The 22,264-nt window shown below is 44.3% G+C and overlaps 1 protein-coding gene across 1 annotated transcript; it reads right to left on the bottom strand.

Moving 5' to 3' along the window:
• Positions 1–316: 316 nt before the first annotated feature.
• On the bottom strand, positions 317–14,697 carry st8sia1.S (ST8 alpha-N-acetyl-neuraminide alpha-2,8-sialyltransferase 1 S homeolog). The gene is made up of 5 exons (XM_018254720.2): positions 14,452–14,697; positions 9,126–9,270; positions 5,549–5,658; positions 5,322–5,414; positions 317–2,928 (listed from the first exon to the last, which is right to left on the bottom strand). Exons 1-5 carry the CDS (start codon positions 14,628–14,630, stop codon positions 2,439–2,441), a joined length of 1,017 nt encoding a protein of 338 aa, XP_018110209.2. The 5' UTR covers positions 14,631–14,697; the 3' UTR covers positions 317–2,438.
• Between the last annotated feature and the right edge of the window lie 7,567 nt (positions 14,698–22,264).

Below are 22,264 nucleotides of genomic sequence, written 5' to 3' on the forward strand. Positions count from 1 at the left end.
GTTGAGGGTGTGGTCATGTGCACACAGGCCTTTTTCCTATTGGATCCCCATTATGCAGGATCCCTGGTGACTAATAGGACCCCCTACTAAACACAGGGACCCACTATTCCTGATTGTTGTGCGGCTGCTTTGTACTTAGAGAAAAATGTTATTTTCTGCAGGAAATTATGGTGCAGAAATGGACAAAACAAGGAATACACAATATTTAAAATAAAATATCAATATGTATGGATGTACCCCCTGGGACTAAAATGCCCCCCAAAACCACCAGTACTTTCCCTTACCTCTTATATATTTGAGATCCACCTTAAATCACTCGGTCTCAGCAAATCTTTTAATGAGAATCGAAATCTTTGATCTGTTACATTGTACAGCTGGTTGTCAAGCACCGTGCACCCTTGCCCTGCAGAGCTCACAATCTAATGTCCGGTGGTGCTGGTGACAAGGTGGTGAATGGTGACAATAGGGGGGGGGGGACACTGATAGAGAGATTCTCAGGATAATGCTGGTGAGCGGTACAGAAAAGATGGATAGAAATGTAATTGTCGGCTCCTCATGGGCGGGGAAATGTGAATGTAACGTTAGATGGGCAAAGGGATTCTTTTTTTATATATATTTAAGGTTATCGTCAAGCAGTTGTGCTACTGTATCTACTCCTGGCATGCAGCAGCCTCGTGCAACCATTGCGCCTTTAAATCATGCATGGAGGGGCGGGGCCAAGGTAACCAATCAGAAATAGGGTCTGTAACAGCAGGAAATAATGCCTTTATTCATGGGCATATAATGTTCATATCTGCTAACTTGCCTTCAGCTGAATCCCTGGAATAAAAATATATATATATAATGTCTATAGATCAGCTGGACTCAATAGGCCAAGGGACTGAATGCATTAAAGCTGGTGGGCAGCCCATAATAATCTCATTGCTCCAAAAACAGGGTTTCTGCTTTAACAGTGAGAGAGGGAGAAATGGAGTCAAGTGGGTGGGGCCTGGAGAGTTAACCAGATATACTGATATAGCCATTAGCATTGACCTTTCTAGCAGGGAGGGGGTTAAATAACCTCCATTGGGGCCCTGACACCCAGGAGCCACAACACTAGATATTTACCAAGCCTTTTGTATATTACAGGATGTTCATATTTCAAAAGCCACAAAAAAATGACAAAGACCAACTGCAATATTTTGCTATCTTATTTAAATGGGATGTAAACCCCCAAAATAAAATGTTGCTTAAAGAGAGAAAATGTAACCCTAATATACATAGACAATTTTCCATTGGTCTTCATTTTTTTTTTTTATTATTTGTAGTTTTTGAATTATTTCGCTTTTTATTCAGCAGCTCTCCAGTTTGCAATTTCAGCCGTCTGGTTGCTAGGGTCCAAATTCCCCTGGCAACCATGCATTGATTTGAATAAGAGACTGGAATATGAATAGGAGAGGCCTGAATAGAAAGATGAGGAATAAAAAGTAGCAATAACAATATATTTGTAGCCTTACACAGCATTTGTTTTTTAGATGGGGTCAGTGACCCCCATTTGAAAGCTGGAAAGAGTCAGAAGAAGAAGACAATTTAAAAAATAAAACAAATAATTAACGAAGACCAATTGAAAAGTTGTTGCTCTATAACATACTAAAGTGAACCACCCCTTTAAGAAGAGACCATCCTTTGTAATAAATGGGGGAGAGGCAGAACCTTGGCGGCTGTGGGGGTGATGTAAGCAGACGTGCAGCCGTAAAACAAAATGCGCAGGAAGAAAGGCGGAGCAAGGTGAGCGCAATCTCATCAGATCTTGGGGTTCATGTATTAGTAAGTGATGCTGACTCCCTTCACTACTGGGGCTCATTCTCTGCAAAGGTACAAAAAGTGCAAAATGAATGAGGGTCATGCCGGGTGCTCCTCCCCCTCATCCCACAACTCACTGGCCTCAGAATGATTAGTCTTATTATTGGTTCCCATTCATGCAGAATGCAGTATTCACTTGCCCTTTGCTCCTCCCCCTGCAGAGCAGGAGCCGCCCCTGAGGAGTTGAGCGACCAGACCCCAAACCAAAGTGGAAGTGAATTCAGGATTTTGTAGCTGCCCATGAAATTGTTATAAAATGTGAGTGAATCTGGGGAGTGGGGGGCGGGGCTTAGTATTTCAGGGAGTCAGAGACCCCAATATTTTCCTGATGAGATTAAAGCCCCCCGGGGCTTTCAGTGCGATATAAAGAAGGAAAAGTCACGACATTCAGTTTTCCAACATCAGAATTAATTACAAAAATGTTCATCACTGTACAACTCCCTGCCAACTCCCTGCAGGAAAGTAAAAAGTCCTCAGGTCCCGGTATTGAGGTTTTTGGGGTCTGGTACATCACAGGCCACGCCCATAAGTAAAAATGCTGACTTTTTCAACGAGTTCCCAATTTATACCCCGACACCCCGTTTCCGACATTCCGTTTAGTGAGGCTTTTGGGAAGAGACATCCTTCTTGCACTGATCCAGCTGCATCTGTAGCACCCCACTTTTATGGAGGAGCCAGAGCTGAAGGAACTCCTCAGGCATAGCGTGGACCCCCGATAAAGGCAACGTGTTATCATAATAGTGATGGCTGATGTGCCTCCCCCCCAAGTCCATCTGAAACGGCCAAAACCCATAGATTGTCACCTCCTCGCACAGAGACAGGGCCGCGCTGACCATGAAGAGCCCCGTGGAGAGTCGTTTAGAGTGAACCCCTTTACTCTTCCACAACTTGCCCACATTGCGCAGGAACTTGGGATTGGCAAATAGAACCGTCTGATTGGAACCGAAATCTTTCAATGTGTAATAGACCCGAAGTGAAGGGTCCGTCCCTCTCTTGGTGGAGAAAGCGGGTAAATACACGTAACTCTGTTTGTAAATACTCACACTCTCCACAAATGGCTTCCTGGACCACAACAAGTTCTGGAACCTGAGAAATTATAAGTAATTAATCAATATTAAAACTACATACAGACTATAACTAATGAGCAAACTTAGGGGCTGTTCCTGCTGAATTGTGCTTAGTACAGGGAATACCTATGTACCATAGTTTTATGGGATCTCTCTGTACAGACTATGAGCAAACTTAGGGACTGTTTCTGCTGAATTGTGCTTAGTACAGGGAATACCTATGTACCATAGTTTTATGGGATCTCTCTGTACAGACTATGAGCAAACTTAGGGGCTGTTCCTGCTGTATTGTGCTTAGTACAGGGAATACCTATGCTGTCATAGTTTTATGGGATCTCTCTGTACAGACTATGAGCAAACGTAGGGACTGTTCCTGCTGAATTGTGCTTAGTACAGGGAATACCTATGTGCCATAGTTTTATGGGATCTCTCTGTACAGACTATGAGCAAACTTAGGGGACTGTTCCTGCTGAATTGTGCTTAGTACAGGGAATACCTATGCTGCCATAGTTTTATGGGATCTCTCTGTACAGACTATGAGCAAACGTAGGGACTGTTCCTGCTGAATTGTGCTTAGTACAGGGAATACCTATGCTGCCATAGTTTTATGGGATCTCTCTGTACAGACTATGAGCAAACTTAGGGACTGTTCCTGCTGAATTGTGCTTAGTACAGGGAATACCTATGCTGCCATAGTTTTATGGGATCTCTCTGTACAGACTATGAGCAAACTTAGGGACTGTTCCTGCTGAATTGTGCTTAGTACAGGGAATACCTATGTACCATAGTTTTATGGGATCTCTCTGTACAGACTATGAGCAAACTTAGGGGACTGTTCCTGCTGAATTGTGCTTAGTACAGGGAATACCTATGTACCATAGTTTTATGGGATCTCTCTGTACAGACTATGAGCAAACTTAGGGACTGTTCCTGCTGAATTGTGCTTAGTACAGGGAATACCTATGCTGCCATAGTTTTATGGGATCTCTCTGTACAGACTATGAGCAAACTTAGGGGACTGTTCCTGCTGAATTGTGCTTAGTACAGGGGAATACCTATGCTGTCATAGTTTTATGGGATCTCTCTGTACAGACTATGAGCAAACTTAGGGACTGTTCCTGCTGAATTGTGCTTAGTACAGGGAATACCTATGCTGCCATAGTTTTATGGGATCTCTCTGTACAGACTATGAGCAAACTTAGGGACTGTTCCTGCTGAATTGTGCTTAGTACAGGGAATACCTATGTACCATAGTTTTATGGGATCTCTCTGTACAGACTATGAGCAAACTTAGGGACTGTTCCTGCTGAATTGTGCTTAGTACAGGGAATACCTATGTACCATAGTTTTATGGGATCTCTCTGTACAGACTATGAGCAAACTTAGGGACTGTTCCTGCTGAATTGTGCTTAGTACAGGGAATACCTATGCTGCCATAGTTTTATGGGATCTCTCTGTACAGACTATGAGCAAACTTAGGGACTGTTCCTGCTTGAATTGTGCTTAGTACAGGGAATACCTATGCTGCCATAGTTTTATGGATCTCTCTGTACAGACTATGAGCAAACTTAGGGACTGTTCCTGCTGAATTGTGCTTAGTACAGGGAATACCTATGTACCATAGTTTTATGGGATCTCTCTGTACAGACTATGAGCAAACTTAGGGACTGTTCCTGCTGAATTGTGCTTAGTACAGGGAATACCTATGTACCATAGTTTTATGGGATCTCTCTGTACAGACTATGAGCAAACTTAGGGACTGTTCCTGCTGAATTGTGCTTAGTACAGAGGAATACCTATGTGCCATAGTTTTATGGGATCTCTCTGTACAGACTATGAGCAAACTTAGGGACTGTTCCTGCTGAATTGTGCTTAGTACAGGGAATACCTATGTACCATAGTTTTATGGATCTCTCTGTACAGACTATGAGCAAACTTAGGGACTGTTCCTGCTGAATTGTGCTTAGTACAGGGAATACCTATGCTGCCATAGTTTTATGGGATCTCTCTGTACAGACTATGAGCAAACTTAGGGACTGTTCCTGCTGAATTGTGCTTAGTACAGGGAATACCTATGTACCATAGTTTTATGGGATCTCTCTGTACAGACTATGAGCAAACTTAGGGGACTGTTCCTGCTGAATTGTGCTTAGTACAGGGGAATACCTATGCTGTCATAGTTTTATGGGATCTCTCTGTACAGACTATGAGCAAACTTAGGGACTGTTCCTGCTGAATTGTGCTTAGTACAGGGAATACCTATGCTGCCATAGTTTTATGGGATCTCTCTGTACAGACTATGAGCAAACTTAGGGACTGTTCCTGCTGAATTGTGCTTAGTACAGGGAATACCTATGTGCCATAGTTTTATGGGATCTTTCTGTACAGACTGTACCCCCAGTAAATATTTACCTTTTATCGATGATTGAGGGGTTCACTGTGACCAGTTGGGTTTTGGTTCCCACATCCTCAGTGTATTCCCGGGAGAGTGGGGGCAAGTTGCACCTATAGGGACACAGAAAGTCAGTGTTAGTGCTGCACGTGGGATCGTCATTGGGTTAATAATTCTGTGTTAAAGCCCCACACAGGCCACTCCCAGTGATGAGTCGTCATTAAACGGGGAGGGGGGGGGCTCTTACCTTATGACAAAATCGGCTTCATCTATTTGTTCCCCACATCGGCTGTTCTTCAGAATCCCCCCGTTTCCCACCACGGAGCATCTCTTCAATGGAAGCTTGATGGGCGTATCCTAGCAACAAGAGACAAGAGTGAGGAACAATGAGCGAGAGGCTCTACAAGCAGCACCCCGAGGTGCAGGGGAAGCACAAGGCTCATTGAGAAGCATAATGGGGGGTCTGGTCATTCTCTGTTTCTGTATTTGCTAAATGTACTTAAATAGGACCCCCATAAACCCCACATTTATTTTATATATCTACAGGCTCTGCCGTAAAGCAAGACAGTGCTGCTGCGCTTGTACTTATGGGAAACACAATGTTTTCTGCTGGTTCCAGAGCGAGGGAAGTTCTTATTGGATAGTGGTATAAAATTCGATTCTTATTGGATAGTTTTACATATTTATGAGACTTGGATAATCGATTTCTACTAAATTGCCAGAATCTGTACAAACACGTCCTGATCCATTTGCCTTTGTGCAGCAGTGAATTTCTATAACAGGATCATTCCCAGAACACCGAAGACTTGGGGAGTTGTAGTTCAGTCTGATGTTCTAGAGTCCGGCCCTATAGGACTCCCGTCTCACTCCAACCCTAATACACCGGCCAACTCCCTGCTACTCCCATTAGTCCAGACATCTCCTCTCTCACAAATCTCAATCCATTTCCACTAGAAACCATGCGTTTCTCTGACTCCGCGTATTCGCCAGCGACTGATTGGCAGCTCCGCACAATATTTATCTGCCTCTAATTAGAATATTTGTTTCTTGGAACGATTTCAGGATGTCAAATTAAATACTGCTTAATGCAACACTGTATCCCTGCTATTAATGGAACATCCAATCAGCTCGCTCGCTGCACCTCCCTGTAATCATTCAGCCAATCAATAAATCTGTAACATTATAATAGGGTTAAATCTGCTTCTGGCTCTCGCTGTGTTTGTGTCCGACATTAACCCCTGCACTGGCCCTCCCCAACTGACTCATAATGTAAGTGTATAATATATAGGCACAGCCCCCCATCTTTCCCCTGTCACCCCCATATCATATATGCACATAATGTAAGTGTATAATATATAGGCACAGCCCCCCATCTTTCCCCTGTCACCCCCATATCATATATGCACATAATGTAAGTGTATAATATATAGGCACAGCCCCCCATCTTTCCTCTGTCACCCCCATATCATATATGCACATAATGTAAGTGTATAATATATAGGCACAGCCCCCCATCTTTCCTCTGTCACCCCCATATCATATATGCACATAATGTAAGTGTATAATATATAGGCACAGCCCCCATCTTTCCTCTGTCACCCCATATCATATATGCACATAATGTAAGTGTATAATATATAGGCACAGCCCCCATCTTTCCCCTGTCACCCCCATATCATATATGCACATAATGTAAGTGTATAATATATAGGCACAGCCCCCATCTTTCCCCTGTCACCCCCATATCATATATGCACATAATGTAAGTGTATAATATATAGGCACAGCCCCCCATCTTTCCTCTGTCACCCCCATATCATATATGCACATAATGTAAGTATATAATATATAGGCACAGCCCCCCATCTTTCCCCTGTCACCCCCATATCATATATGCACATAATGTAAGTGTATAATATATAGGCACAGCCCCCATCTTTCCCCTGTCACCCCATATCATATATGCACATAATGTAAGTGTATAATATATAGGCACAGCCCCCCATCTTTCCCCTGTCACCCCCATATCATATATGCACATAATGTAAGTGTATAATATATAGGCACAGCACCCCATCTTTCCTCTGTCACCCCCATATCATATATGCACATAATGTAAGTATATAATATATAGGCACAGCCCCCCATCTTTCCCCTGTCACCCCCATATCATATATGCACATAATGTAAGTGTATAATATATAGGCACAGCCCCCCATCTTTCCCCTGTCACCCCCATATCATATATGCACATAATGTAAGTGTATAATATATAGGCACAGCCCCCCATCTTTCCCCTGTCACCCCCATATCATATATGCACATAATGTAAGTGTATAATATATAGGCACAGCCCCCCATCTTTCCCCTGTCACCCCCATATCATATATGCACATAATGTAAGTGTATAATATATAGGCACAGCCCCCCATCTTTCCCCTGTCACCCCCATATCATATATGCACATAATGTAAGTGTATAATATATAGGCACAGCACCCCATCTTTCCTCTGTCACCCCCATATCATATATGCACATAATGTAAGTATATAATATATAGGCACAGCCCCCCATCTTTCCCCTGTCACCCCCATATCATATATGCACATAATGTAAGTGTATAATATATAGGCACAGCCCCCCATCTTTCCCCTGTCACCCCCATATCATATATGCACATAATGTAAGTGTATAATATATAGGCACAGCCCCCCATCTTTCCCCTGTCACCCCCATATCATATATGCACATAATGTAAGTGTATAATATATAGGCACAGCCCCCCATCTTTCCTCTGTCACCCCATATCATATATGCACATAATGTAAGTGTATAATATATAGGCACAGCCCCCATCTTTCCTCTGTCACCCCATATCATATATGCACATAATGGAAGTGTATAATATATAGGCACAGCCCCCCATCTTTCCCCTGTCACCCCCATATCATATATGCACATAATGTAAGTGTATAATATATAGGCACAGCCCCCCATCTTTCCTCTGTCACCCCCATATCATATATGCACATAATGTAAGTGTATAATATATAGGCACAGCCCCCCATCTTTCCTCTGTCACCCCCATATCATATATGCACATAATGTAAGTGTATAATATATAGGCACAGCCCCCCATCTTTCCCCTGTCACCCCCATATCATATATGCACATAATGTAAGTGTATAATATATAGGCACAGCCCCCCATCTTTCCTCTGTCACCCCCATATCATATATGCACATAATGTAAGTGTATAATATATAGGCACAGCCCCCCATCTTTCCCGTGTCCCAGTGACACCCCTATATTTGCCGCAGCCTGTTGTTGAGTGAGGGGGGAGGGGAGGAAATATTTCAGCACTGACCCCACATATTGTGACTGGGCCCTAATTCTGTCTCATTCTGATCTTTATGTTACAGTGAAAGAAACATCGGTCCCAGTTTAGGAGACATAATTGTTTGTACAGTGAGTCGAATATTCATTTATTATTCTCACGTCTCCACAATATCAAGTGTTTCCTAATGAAACAAAATCAACGTCCTGATTTCCCAATATCCAATCAATATCCATTTATTCCTCCTTTAATCATGGGGTCACTCCCAGTCCATTATATTCACTATGGGGCTCATTATTGACCTTTATATTGGATTCAGCCAGGACTGGGCTATGGGCAGAGCAAGGGTTACACACAAACAGGGGGTACCACGTTCATAATGGGGGACAGGGTCCTATTGGCTCTACGTAGTCACATGGGACAAGTTCCTTCTGATATACAGGGGCCCGACCCCCCCTTAATTCTGCTACACATTTGCCCCACTCACCTGGGGGAAGAGGCTGCGGGTGGAGTTGTCTATGGTGAGTGACTGGAAAAACTCCCCGTCGTACCAGAGATTCTCCCCCAGCGCAGTATTGGCTTTAGTCATAGAGAAGAGACGTGGGGGGTCGCAGCAATCCTGCAGCAGCTTCCTGGGGGTGAAGAGAGAAAAGTTGACACAGTTGAAATCTCTTCTGCTTCCCCTCTTAATAACCTGTCCCCCAATGCCCTTATATAGACATAGACAGGTGAATAGGCAAATGAAATGAGAAAAGAGATAAAAGGAGACGTATTGTGAATAAGCCCCATTGGCATCGGGGTGGTATTTACAAGGAAACTGGCAGTTTAGTGCGAGAGACTCTGGGCCCCTAACTGAGAAGTAACACAGGGAACGGGCGCAGTGGCCCCTAATGAAGCTCTGCTCGAGCTCAGACACAGAATTACAGGCCGGTGAGTCACAAACATTCAGAGGAACAAACAAGAGCTTCTTCTGGGGAGTCACTGGCCCGTGAGCAAAGGAAACTCGTCTGGAACAGACTCAACTTGCCCCAAACAAGAAGAACAGCGACGCGGCCACTGCCACTCAGCACAGGAGCCAAACACGGGGGCAAGTGCCCAAAGTCAACGGTTCTACATCCCCCAAAACATACCTCCCAACATTTTGGAAGTAAAAAGAGGGACAAAAAATGTTTTCCCGCACGTAGCGCAGCAATTATTTTGACCACACCCCTTTCTGTGGCCACACCCCCTAATTACCATGTTTGTTTTACAAAATTTGGCAGGTTATGAAAGTTTGAAAATATTTCTCCTTATCTAAACTGTGTTTTTGTGTCTCAAAATTGTTACAAAGTATCTTATTTGCACCTGTTAGCTGTTCTGGGCTCTCTGCTAAAAGCCAATTAAGTGAGAAACTTTGTTTCTTTTTCTGGCTGTTCAGTGCAGAGAAAAGAGGGACTTTCCAGTACAAATGAGGGACTGCGGGTTGAGCTGTGAAAAGAGGGACTGTTCCTCCGAAAACGGGACAGTTGGGAGGTATGCCCAAAGGTTTCAACTGTTGTCCCCTGCTTGTTGGGACAACTGAAACCCTCAGTTCTGCTGCATTTATCTCTCATGGGGCTCTGTCACTTTAAGAGCTCTAGAAAATCCACATCCGGTATCTATAGGCCCAGCCCTTAGCAACCACTTGCTCTGATTAAAATTCAGTATTTTCATGTCTGCGGGTTACTGATCTGCCTGGAGACTGTTTCACACACTGGTATTGATGCTGAGCAGGGATTCTGCCCACGACGGGGCATATTTATTATCAAGGGTTGAATTTGAAAAAGGCCGAAATTCGGAGAGACCAACCGAAATTAAATTGAAGTTTTTTTATGGCCGAATAGGTCCGTTTTTGATCAAATAGCTTTGTATTCGGCCGAATTCGAATTGTAATATCGCATTCGATCAAATTTGAATCAAAGTTTTTCCAAAAAAACCCCCCTTTTTTCAAAATCCATCAATTGACTCCAGATTGGTTCTAGGAGGTCCCCATAGGCTAAAACAGCAATTCTGCAGCTTTTAGATGGCGAATGGGCGAAGTTGAATATTTAAAGAGACAGTACATGATAAATTTTGAATCTTTTTCCAAATTCCGATCGATTTTGTACTATTCCTTAGTCAAAGTACACAGAATAGAGCTAAAAATTCGAATTTTTGGAATTCGTAAATTCACCTCGACCTTTGATAAATCTGCCCCAAGGTGTTAGAACTCATGTGTGAACTCTAACAGCCCCCTGGATTGTTAGTGGCCAGTGCAAAGTGTCAGCGGGTGCCCAGTAGAAGGGTTGGTTCTTATATCTGAATTCCAGTCGTTACTGGGATCACTGGGAAATGGGCCCCACAGGGACCACTTTATTTATTTGCACTGAACTGAAAGGAAACAAAGTGGAAACACCTTCAAATTGAACTAAAACGGGGTGAGAACCACTAACCCCAATATTTGAGGGGGGAACATTCCGCAGTGTGAGTGACCCCCCCCCCGCAGAAGATTTGGGACGACTCCAGGGTGTCTGGTTACCTGGCGACGCTGGGACAGAACAAACAAAAGCCCATTGTCTGCGCCCAGAGAAGGACTGAGAAACTCCCGGCCACACAACTCCCGGCTGAGACTCCCAGGAATGGATGGGGCTCGGGCAGAGGAATGTTCTGAGGTCATTAGCGCTGTCACTTTAAATATTTAATGGGCAGATGGAATTAAAGGGGAGTCGGAGCTTCACTTTACTCAGAGGAATCTGATCAGGAGGCAAATATTAAAGGGGAAATTTGATTTGTTTGTGTGACGCGGCACCTGCTCGGGGCACAAGTGAAGAGGGGGAACAATTCCCAGAGAGCGAGTGTATGACTGGCACAGGCTGCTGTCCAATGGGCTCCATACATTAACCCCGTACAATCAAAGGGCCCATACTAATGAGTTAAAAGGGCCTTCCACCCCAGGGGAACCCATTTATTAATTGATTGCCCCAACAAAACAAGTGACCCTTTACATCACCATGATCCCCCCCACTTTTGCCCCATTATACCCCACATCCACTCACAACCCAACTCTACCCACACTCCTCACAACCTGTCAATCACATGAACAACAATGGGGGGTCTTTGGTTTTCATCTACTGTCTCCATCTTGTCCTACTGTCTCCATCTTGTCTTACTGTCTCCATCTTGCCCTACTGTCTCCATCTTGCCCTACTGTCTCCATCTTGTCCTACTGTCTCCATCTTGCCCTACTGTCTCCATCTTGCCCTACTGTCTCCATCTTGTCCTACTGTCTCCATCTTGTCCTACTGTCTCCATCTTGTCCTACTGTCTCCATCTAGTCCTACTGTCTCCATTTTGTCCTACTGTCTCCATCTTGTCCTACTGTCTCCATCTTGCCCTACTGTCTCCATCTTGCCCTACTGTCTCCCTCTTGTCCTACTGTCTCCATCTTGTCCTACTGTCTCCATCTTGTCCTACTGTCTCCATCTTTTCCTACTGTCTCCATCTTGTCCTACTGTCTCCATCTTGTCCTACTGTCTCCATCTTGTCCTACTGTCTCCATCTTGTCCTACTGTCTCCATCTTTTCCTACTGTCTCCATCTTGCCCTACTGTCTCCATCTTGTCCTACTGTCTCCATCTTGCCCTACTGTCTCCATCTTGTCCTACTGTCTCCATCTTGTCCAACTGTCTCCATCTTTCTCTACTGTCTCCATCTTGCCCTACTATCTGCATCTTCTCCTACGGTCTCCATCATCTTGCCCTACTGTCTCCATCTTGGAATTTACTCCTATAAGCATGCTATAGAAACCCATGTGACAGCAGTTCCAGACTAAGAAGAAAGTGACAGTTGGGGAAGGTTAATGATGTCACATGATCATGTAGATAATAATATTATTGGTGCAGAGGAGACAGGGGCTGTCTCCATCTTTTCCTACTGTCTCCATCTTGTCCTACTGTCTCCATCTTGTCCTACTGTCTCCATCTTGTCCTACTGTCTCCATCTTGTCCTACTGTCTCCATCTTTTCCTACTGTCTCCATCTTGCCCTACTGTCTCCATCTTGTCCTACTGTCTCCATCTTGCCCTACTGTCTCCATCTTGTCCTACTGTCTCCATCTTGTCCAACTGTCTCCATCTTTCTCTACTGTCTCCATCTTGCCCTACTATCTGCATCTTCTCCTACGGTCTCCATCATCTTACCCTACTGTCTCCATCTTGGAATTTACTCCTATAAGCATGCTATAGAAACCCATGTGACAGCAGTTCCAGACTAAGAAGAAAGTGACAGTTGGGGAAGGTTAATGATGTCACATGATCATGTAGATAATAATATTATTGGTGCAGAGGAGACAGGGGCAGGCCAATAGGAAGTTTATGTTACAGTGACATTGGGGAATATGAGGAATAAAGCTGACGAGTGAAATAAATATAAATAGAGGAGTTGAACCATGTGACACACACTATACGGTTCTTGTTGAACTATTAGGCTGTGCGGCTCCAGAAGTGACTTTTGAGATGAACTTGCCCCTGAGAGAAACCCCCTCATGTATCAGAGCAAAGGAAAGTCTGTATTCCCATAGCTTCATGGTTGCTAGGGCAGCAAACCTAGCAACCATATAACAGCATGAGTGGCCAAGTGCAGAGCAAGAGCTGAGTTGCACTTAATCCCAGTGAGTGTGAGTGTGAGTGTGAGTGTTCCATTGAGGTTTGTTCCCAGGCCCCCACATGCCAAACAGAGGGTCCACATCCTTAACATGAAACATCAACCGTAGTATAAAAACATCAAATCGTTCATATAACAAGGTTCCCAGGTCATGTGACTAATCAGGGGAAATAGTAGGAGGGGTTGGGGCCCCATTGATGAGCCATTAGACAAGGGTTAAGGGCCACAAACAGAACCGGAAAGTTGATGTGTCCCCCTCCCCCAAAACCCCTAGTTAAACCTGCCTGGTACCCCAGGATATAAAGAGATGGAGCTTTGTCTGTCTGCCCCCCCCAGTGTAGTTCTACAAGTCAATGAACCCCCAAAGGGCAGTGGTTGATCCTTCTAGTGACCCTGTGACCCTGTTTGTTACAGTTCATCACTGACAGGAAACTCACAGGAAACTCACTTCCTCCTCAGGAACCTCAACAGCCCCTGGTACCCCAATAGACCCAGGAACCCCAAGAGCAGCTGAATTTGCAGCCCCCGCCCTTAGTGTAATGAGAGGAAAGTCGTGGGGGGGGTTTATTTGTTGCTGAACTGGAGCCCAAATGCCATCGCTTGTTATTGATCCAGGAATTAATAGGAATTAATAAGAGAAGGGGGGGCTGAAGTGTGTGACCCGGGGGCTCTAGGAGTAGATTTGGGGGTTCCAGACGGGGCAGACGGGGGCTGCTGCAGAGAGTGGGGTACAGTTTTGTCATGAGACCCCCAGAATGAAACCAGACTGTGTATTGGGGGGGGAAGTCGTCCGACCTGCAGCCCCTGAACTACAACTCCCAGCGGCTTCTGACAGTGCGGGGGGGGGCACAGGGTATTGAATAATCATTATAATGTTTCCTTTGTATTATTTGTATCCCCCCCCCAGGGGCCCCACTGATAGGGAATGAGCTGCTTTGTGTCCCCCCCAGAGACAACAGAATGTTGGGGTCCCACTTTATTCTTCAAATGGAAAAATATTGTGCCCCTCAAATTATCTGTGGCCCCTTTTGTCTTGTTCTGTCTGTAGTGGGGGGGGGGCTCCAGTACTGGGGGTGTCAGTGAGGAATGAATAGGGGGGTGAGACTGTGAGGGATAATATTGGGGGGTCAGTATTATTATTATTGGGGGTCGGTACCTGAAGGAGTCGCAGCTGCTCCGGTTTCTCCCCCATCTCGGGCCGAACTGCAGAATCTGTTGGGTCACGTGTTTGTGGTCGGGGAGTCGGTCCCCCCCGGGGAAGATGTAAAACCAACAGACAATGAGAAGCCCCAGGGCACTGGCACCGAGCGGCACCCGCCCCCCCAACAGCTTCATCTGCGGAAACACCGGCTGTGCGACCCCTCTCCGACCCCGAGTCCCGCGTCCCCTCGCTCAGTCGCTGCAGCATCTCCCCCCCCCCGCCTGAGAGAAGGAGGATGAAATTATCCGCAGCCTCCCCCAACCCCCCGACCCCTCTGATCAAATCCGCCGGAAGAGCCGCACTGGGACAATGGGGAGCCCCAATAATAGGGACACCCCCCCTCCTCCTGCAACAAAACTGCAAATAAATCTCTGTCCCTGTGTCTCAGTCTGACTGTCAGTTTGTGTCTCAGTCTCAGTCTGACTGTCAGTTTCTGTCTCCGCCTCTATCTCTGTGTCTGTAATTATATATTAGTCTGTATGTGTCACACTGTGAGTATAAATACAGTCTATATATATATATATATATATATATATATATATATATATATATATCACTATCAGTCTATATATATATATATGTGTCACACTGTGAGTATAAATACAGTCTATATATCACTATCAGTCTATATATCTATATATATGTCACACTGTATGTACATAAGTAACAGACCCTGATCCCCAACTCTACCAGCCCTGAGTCTCACCCCCACTAATTACCCCTAATGTCCATAAACCCTCACACTACTCTCCTGCTGCCTCTCAATACTCATAAGCCATAGATTGTAAGCTCTGTGGGTCACACTTTGTTCTAGACCCGGACTGAGAATTAAAATAGGCCCTGGCATTTCAGGTACACAGAGGCCCAATCAGCCCTCACCAGACAACTAAATACTGACAGTCTATGGGACCTTATAGCGGCCCCTCTGGCATTTGCCAGAACCCACAGATTGTCAGTCCGGCCTCCTTTGTTCAATTCTTTAAGGGCCCCTGGGGGTTACCAGTCTGTTATATAATGGGAAGCAACATCTGTTTCCTCTTTCAGGATGAAGAGAAAGAAGAGGAGGAAGAGGAGATGCTGATTAAGGGACAAAAAGTCACATTCACTACTGGAGTCACCGACCCTCTAATATAGACCAGAAACTGCCCAACCTGCACCCACTTACTCTCCTCTATATTGGCCCCTGGGATACCCCCCCCCAAATCCACAGGCTCTGCTCCCCAACACACAAAGATGGGGGTATATCTGTGCCTATATATTATACACTTACATTATGTGCATATATGATATGGGGGTGACAGAGGAAAGATGGGGGGGCTGTGCCTATATATTATACACTTACATTATGTGCATATATGATATGGGGGTGACAGAGGAAAGATGGGGGTATATCTGTGCCTATATATTATACACTTACATTATGTGCATATATGATATGGGGTGACAGAGGAAAGATGGGGGGCTGTGCCTATATATTATACACTTACATTATGTGCATATATGATATGGGGGTGACAGGGGAAAGATGGGGGGCTGTGCCTATATATTATACACTTACATTATGTGCATATATGATATGGGGGTGACAGAGGAAAGATGGGGGGCTGTGCCTATATATTATACACTTACATTATGTGCATATATGATATGGGGGTGACAGAGGAAAGATGGGGGGCTGTGCCTATATATTATACACTTTCATTATGTGCATATATGATATGGGGGTGACAGGGGAAAGATGGGGGGCTGTGCCTATATATTATACACTTACATTATGTGAATATATGATATGGGGGTGTCAGTGTGACAGGGGTTGGGGCAGTTGTCAGTGAAATGTGAAGATTATGGGGTACAATAACATTCCTGTGTGTGTAACAGTTTGGGGGTCCCTCTCCAGTTTCAGCACATTAATGCCCCCCATGCACAGATTGGGGTCACTGAGATGGGAAGGACCTGAATACACAGAATCCTCAACGCAACTGAACCCCTGCGGGATGAACTGGAACCCCCTGACTGTGAGCGCCGGGGGCAGTTATAGCAACAAAGGGAGGGGCAAGTGTACATTAATGCCCCGGCTACTCTTTGCCATATAAGGTATTTACCCGCAATGTAACCCATTGAGTCTCGTGATGTTTTCTCGTCACAGTAAAACAGGCGGCAGCCAAAGAGTTAAAGTGAATATGAAGGGGCGGGGCTTATACACAGGCTCTCTTTCTATTTATCATTATATACAGACAACTGTTATATTTGGGGGTTATTATATAGGGGAGAGGCTGCTGAGATGCAACATTCCCACTTCTATTTACACTCCCAGCTGCAATCCCCCAGCATGCACTGCCCTAATGCCCCCCCACCCCTGGGAAGATCCAAAGGGTAATTAAGGGGATCCCCAGTGGGTTCAATAGATTTCATTAAATGATCCACCAATCACATCTCCCCAAATCACTGCTTAGACGTGACACTGGTGTAGCATGAGCTCCCTCTAGTGGCCAAAGCTGTAACTGCAGATTCCCTTGTCCTGTACAAACCTATGGAACTAGAGGGACACAGAGAAAAGACAGAATATTCTCAGTCCCAGACAAACCTCTCTCTCTCCTGCAGTACAACAGGCTGCACTCTATTTGGGGAACACTCACATTTGTGGGGCTGGAGACTTTATGGAAGTGGCTGAGACAAAAAAAACACTGGGAAACCTCAGGCCTAAACTAGAAAATGAAACATTTGCCCCCTCTAGAGTTTATTTACAGAACTGCAGCCTGTGGCCAATAAACTCTTGTACTATACACTGTACTACACACATGTACTATACACTGTACTACACACTGTACTATACACATGTACTATACACTGTACTACACACATGTACTATACACTGTACTACACACATGTACTATACACTGTACTACACACATGTACTATACACTGTACTACACACATGTACTATACACTGTACTACACACTGTACTACACACATGTACTATACACTGTACTACACACTGTACTACACACTGTACTACACACTGTACTACACACTGTACTACACACTGTACTATACACTGTACTATACACTGTACTACACACTGTACTATACACTGTACTACACACTGTACTATACACTGTACTACACACTGTACTATACACTAGGAGACTCACTGTAGCCAACCACAACATGGCAGCCTAGCGCCCGGCCATGGGATTTAATCTCCTCTGCTAAACTCATCTGAAATGAGAGAAAAGCTCAGTGCAAATTGGTCCCTGTTATAGTGATTGTACCCAGCAGTCATATTGTTATTTACTGTGTATCGTATAGGATCATGGGAATTCTGTCTATCGTATAGGATCATGGGAATTCTGTGTATCGTATAGGATCATGGGAATACTGTGTATTGTATAGGATCATGGGAATACTGTGTATTGTATAGGATCATGGGAATACTGTGTATTGTATAGGATCATGGGAATACTGTGTATCGTATAGGATCATGGGAATACTGTGTATCGTATAGGATCATGGGAATACTGTGTATTGTATAGGATCATGGGAATACTGTGTATCGTATAGGATCATGGGAATACTGTGTATTGTATAGGATCATGGGAATACTGTGTATTGTATAGGATCATGGGAATACTGTGTATCGTATAGGATCATGGGAATACTGTGTATCGTATAGGATCATGGGAATACTGTGTATGTATAGGATCATGGGAATACTGTGTATCGTATAGGATCATGGGAATACTGTGTATTGTATAGGATCATGGGAATACTGTGTATCGTATAGGATCATGGGAATACTGTGTATCGTATAGGATCATGGGAATACTGTGTATTGTATAGGATCATGGGAATACTGTGTATCGTATAGGATCATGGGAATACTGTGTATTGTATAGGATCATGGGAATACTGTGTATCGTATAGGATCATGGGAATACTGTGTATCGTATAGGATCATGGGAATACTGTGTATTGTATAGGATCATGGGAATACTGTGTATTGTATAGGATCATGGGAATACTGTGTATTGTATAGGATCATGGGAATACTATGTATTGTATAGGATCATGGGAATACTATGTATTGTATAGGATCATGGGAATACTATGTATTGTATAGGATCATGGGAATACTGTGTATTGTATAGGATCATGGGAATACTGTGTATTGTATAGGATCATGGGAATACTGTGCATCGTATAGGATCATGGGAATACTGTGTATTGTATAGGATCATGGGAATTCTGTGTATCGTATAGGATCATGGGAATACTATGTATTGTATAGGATCATGGGAATACTATGTATTGTATAGGATCATGGGAATACTGTGTATTGTATAGGATCATGGGAATACTGTGCATCGTATAGGATCATGGGAATACTGTGTATTGTATAGGATCATGGGAATACTGTGTATTGTATAGGATCATGGGAATACTGTGTATTGTATAGGATCATGGGAATACTGTGTATCGTATAGGATCATGGGAATACTGTGTATTGTATAGGATCATGGGAATACTGTGTATCGTATAGGATCATGGGAATACTGTGCATTGTATAGGATCATGGGAATACTGTGTATTGTATAGGATCATGGGAATACTATATATTGTATAGGATCATGGGAATACTGTGTATCGTATAGGATCATGGGAATACTGTGTATTGTATAGGATCATGGGAATACTGTGTATTGTATAGGATCATGGGAATACTATGTATTGTATAGGATCATGGGAATACTATGTATTGTATAGGATCATGGGAATACTATGTATTGTATAGGATCATGGGAATACTGTGTATCGTATAGGATCATGGGAATTCTGTCTATCATGTAGGATCATGGGAATACTGTGCATCGTATAGGATCATGGGAATACTGTGTATTGTATAGGATCATGGGAATACTGTGTATTGTATAGGATCATGGGAATACTGTTTATCGCATGGGACTGAAGATTTCCTTGGCATCACTGAGGTTAATATTGCTGTTTGCAGTGTTCTGTCAGTTCCATTCCAATGTCATCCCTTAATATTTGTGTACAAAGGGCTCATTCCATGCCTGTGTTTTCTATACAGGGAGACTGCAGAGAATTCTGCCTTACAAGCTCCTCCCATCATGGGGCAAATGGAAGGCTGTGTTATTGTAGGGAGAGATTGGGGCACACGGAACCCGCACCATATTTACATGTGAAACGGATCAAGACTGAACTTCAAGGTTTGGCCACAAGGGGCAAGTTTCACAGGAAAAGAGGAGGATTCATCATTTCTTCACAGTCAGTAACAAGCAGAGCCACACAGATTTTGGGGCCACACTTTCTCAGGACCCTTTAGAATAGATAACTACATAACCTAGTGCCCTCCAGGGATTCCCAAAAAGGTAGACAGCCTCTCAGCCATAATCTCACTCGTCACTGGACTAAGCCCCACAGTTTGGGAAAGTCTGGAGCCCCTTGTAACTACACAGACAGGGCCCAACTCCTGCTCTAGGTCATTAAAGGAAAGCTGCCGAAGCAGTTTATTGCCAATAGATTAGCCACAATAGTACAAGCTATAACACTATATTTATTCTGCAGAATACTTTACCATACCTGAGTAACCAGCTGTAGAAGCTCTCAGTTTGTTTAGGATAGCAGCTGCCATATTAGCTTGGTGTGACATCACTTCCTGCCTGAGTCTCTCCCTGCTCACTCATAGCTCTGGGCTCAGATTACAGCAGGGAGGGAGAGAAGAACAAACTGAGCATGCTCAAGCCCTAGCCCTGGAGATTTAAGATGAATAGTCTGATACAGAAGCCCATGAGTACACAATAGAAGGAGAGAGGAACAAACTGAGCATGCTCAAGCCCTAGCCCTGGAGGTTTAAGCTGAAAACAGTTAGTCTGATACAGAAGCCCATGAGTACACAATAGAAGGAGAGAGGAACAAACTGAGCATGCTCAAGCCCTAGCCCTGGAGGTTTAAGCTGAAAACAGTTAGTCTGATACAGAAGCCCATGAGTACACAATAGAAGGAGAGAGGAACAAACTGAGCATGCTCAAGCCCTAGCCCTGGAGGTTTAAGCTGAAAACAGGAAGTCTGATACAGAAGCCCATGAGTACACAATAGAAGGAGAGAGGAGCAAACTGAGCATGCTCAAGCCCAAGCCCTGGAGGTTTAAGCTGAAAACAGGAAGTCTGATACAGAAGCCCATGAGTACACAATAGAAGGAGAGAGGAACAAACTGAGCATGCTCAAGCCCTAGCCCTGGAGGTTGAAGCTGAAAACAGTTAGTCTGATACAGAAGCCCATGAGTACACAATAGAAGGAGAGAGGAACAAACTGAGCATGCTCAAGCCCTAGCCCTGGAGGTTTAAGATGAAAACAGTTAGTCTGATACAGAAGCCCATGAGTACACAATAGAAGGAGAGAGAGGAACAAACTGAGCATGCTCAAGCCCTAGCCCTGGAGGTTTAAGCTGAAAACAGTTAGTCTGATACAGAAGCCCATGAGTACACAATAGAAGGAGAGAAATGTGATGTTTGACAGGGGACTCAGAGCAGCATTACTTTGAGGGGTTACTGGTATATTTAGATGGACCTTTCTGATAAATCTTACTTACTTTTTGCCTTTCCTTCTCCTTTAAGGCTTGTGCACATGGGGAGAGAGAGGGACATGGGGGGAGATACATTCGCTCAATGCCAAGAGCTTCACCCACAACAGACTGGCACCAACCTGAGCTGGAATTGAACAGAAAACGACTCTGGAAATTGGCTTCTTCTTCCCGGATGGGCACTTACACTGCCGGGGCAACTACATGATTCCCCTACACACAGGGCGGCTACTGGGCTCACGGCTGCCCAATGTGGTTCCATCCACTCACAGCTTTGTGTGGGGGCCACAGAGTTTCACATGCGGGTGTCAGTGTCGCACTGATTTATGAGAGAAACAGTAGAAAAGAGGAAAGAAATGAGGAGAGAGTCTGGCAGCTATAGAGGTGCCCGTGTGGCACAAGCTCAGTGGCCAAGGACTGGCAGAGCAGATCAGCAGACAGTAGCCAGAAATAATGGGGATTGTGGAGCAGGCTCGGATTTATATACGGAACATACTGAAACTATAGCAACTGAATTCTTGCCCCAATACTTCAATGAAGGAGCCGTAAAGTGAGTCATTAAATATCCCCCACTGTGCCATCCCTGTGCCACGTATCCCTCCTATGTGTGGCACAATAATCAGCTCCACCCTCTCTTTCTTATTAACGACCTCCATTAAATTAGGGCGATTAGGGGCCAAGTTCTCAGCTCTCAGTTATATGACTCTGTATGGAAATAACTGCAATTTTACAAATCTTTTCCCCGTTTCTGTGGACTTCTTCCAAGCTGAACAGGGTGAGAGGGTCAGTGACCCTGAGCAACCAAACAGCAACTTGTATCAACTAATGTATCAGTCGTTACAGGATAATAAAGCTCAGGGAACATGCTCAGTAGGACAGAATAAACGTATCAGTCGTTACAGGATAATAAAGCTCAGGGAGCATGCTCAGTAGGACAGAATAAACGTATCAGTCGTTACAGGATAATAAAGCTCAGGGAACATGCTCAGTAGGACAGAATAAACGTATCAGTCGTTACAGGATAATAAAGCTCAGGGAGCATGCTCAGTAGGACAGAATAAACGTATCAGTCGTTACAGGATAATAAAGCTCAGGGAACATGCTCAGTAGGACAGAATAAACGTATCAGTCGTTACAGGATAATAAAGCTCAGGGAACATGCTCAG

This window comes from Xenopus laevis, chromosome 3S (assembly GCF_017654675.1).
Source record: "Xenopus laevis strain J_2021 chromosome 3S, Xenopus_laevis_v10.1, whole genome shotgun sequence".
NCBI lineage: Eukaryota > Metazoa > Chordata > Amphibia > Anura > Pipidae > Xenopus > Xenopus laevis.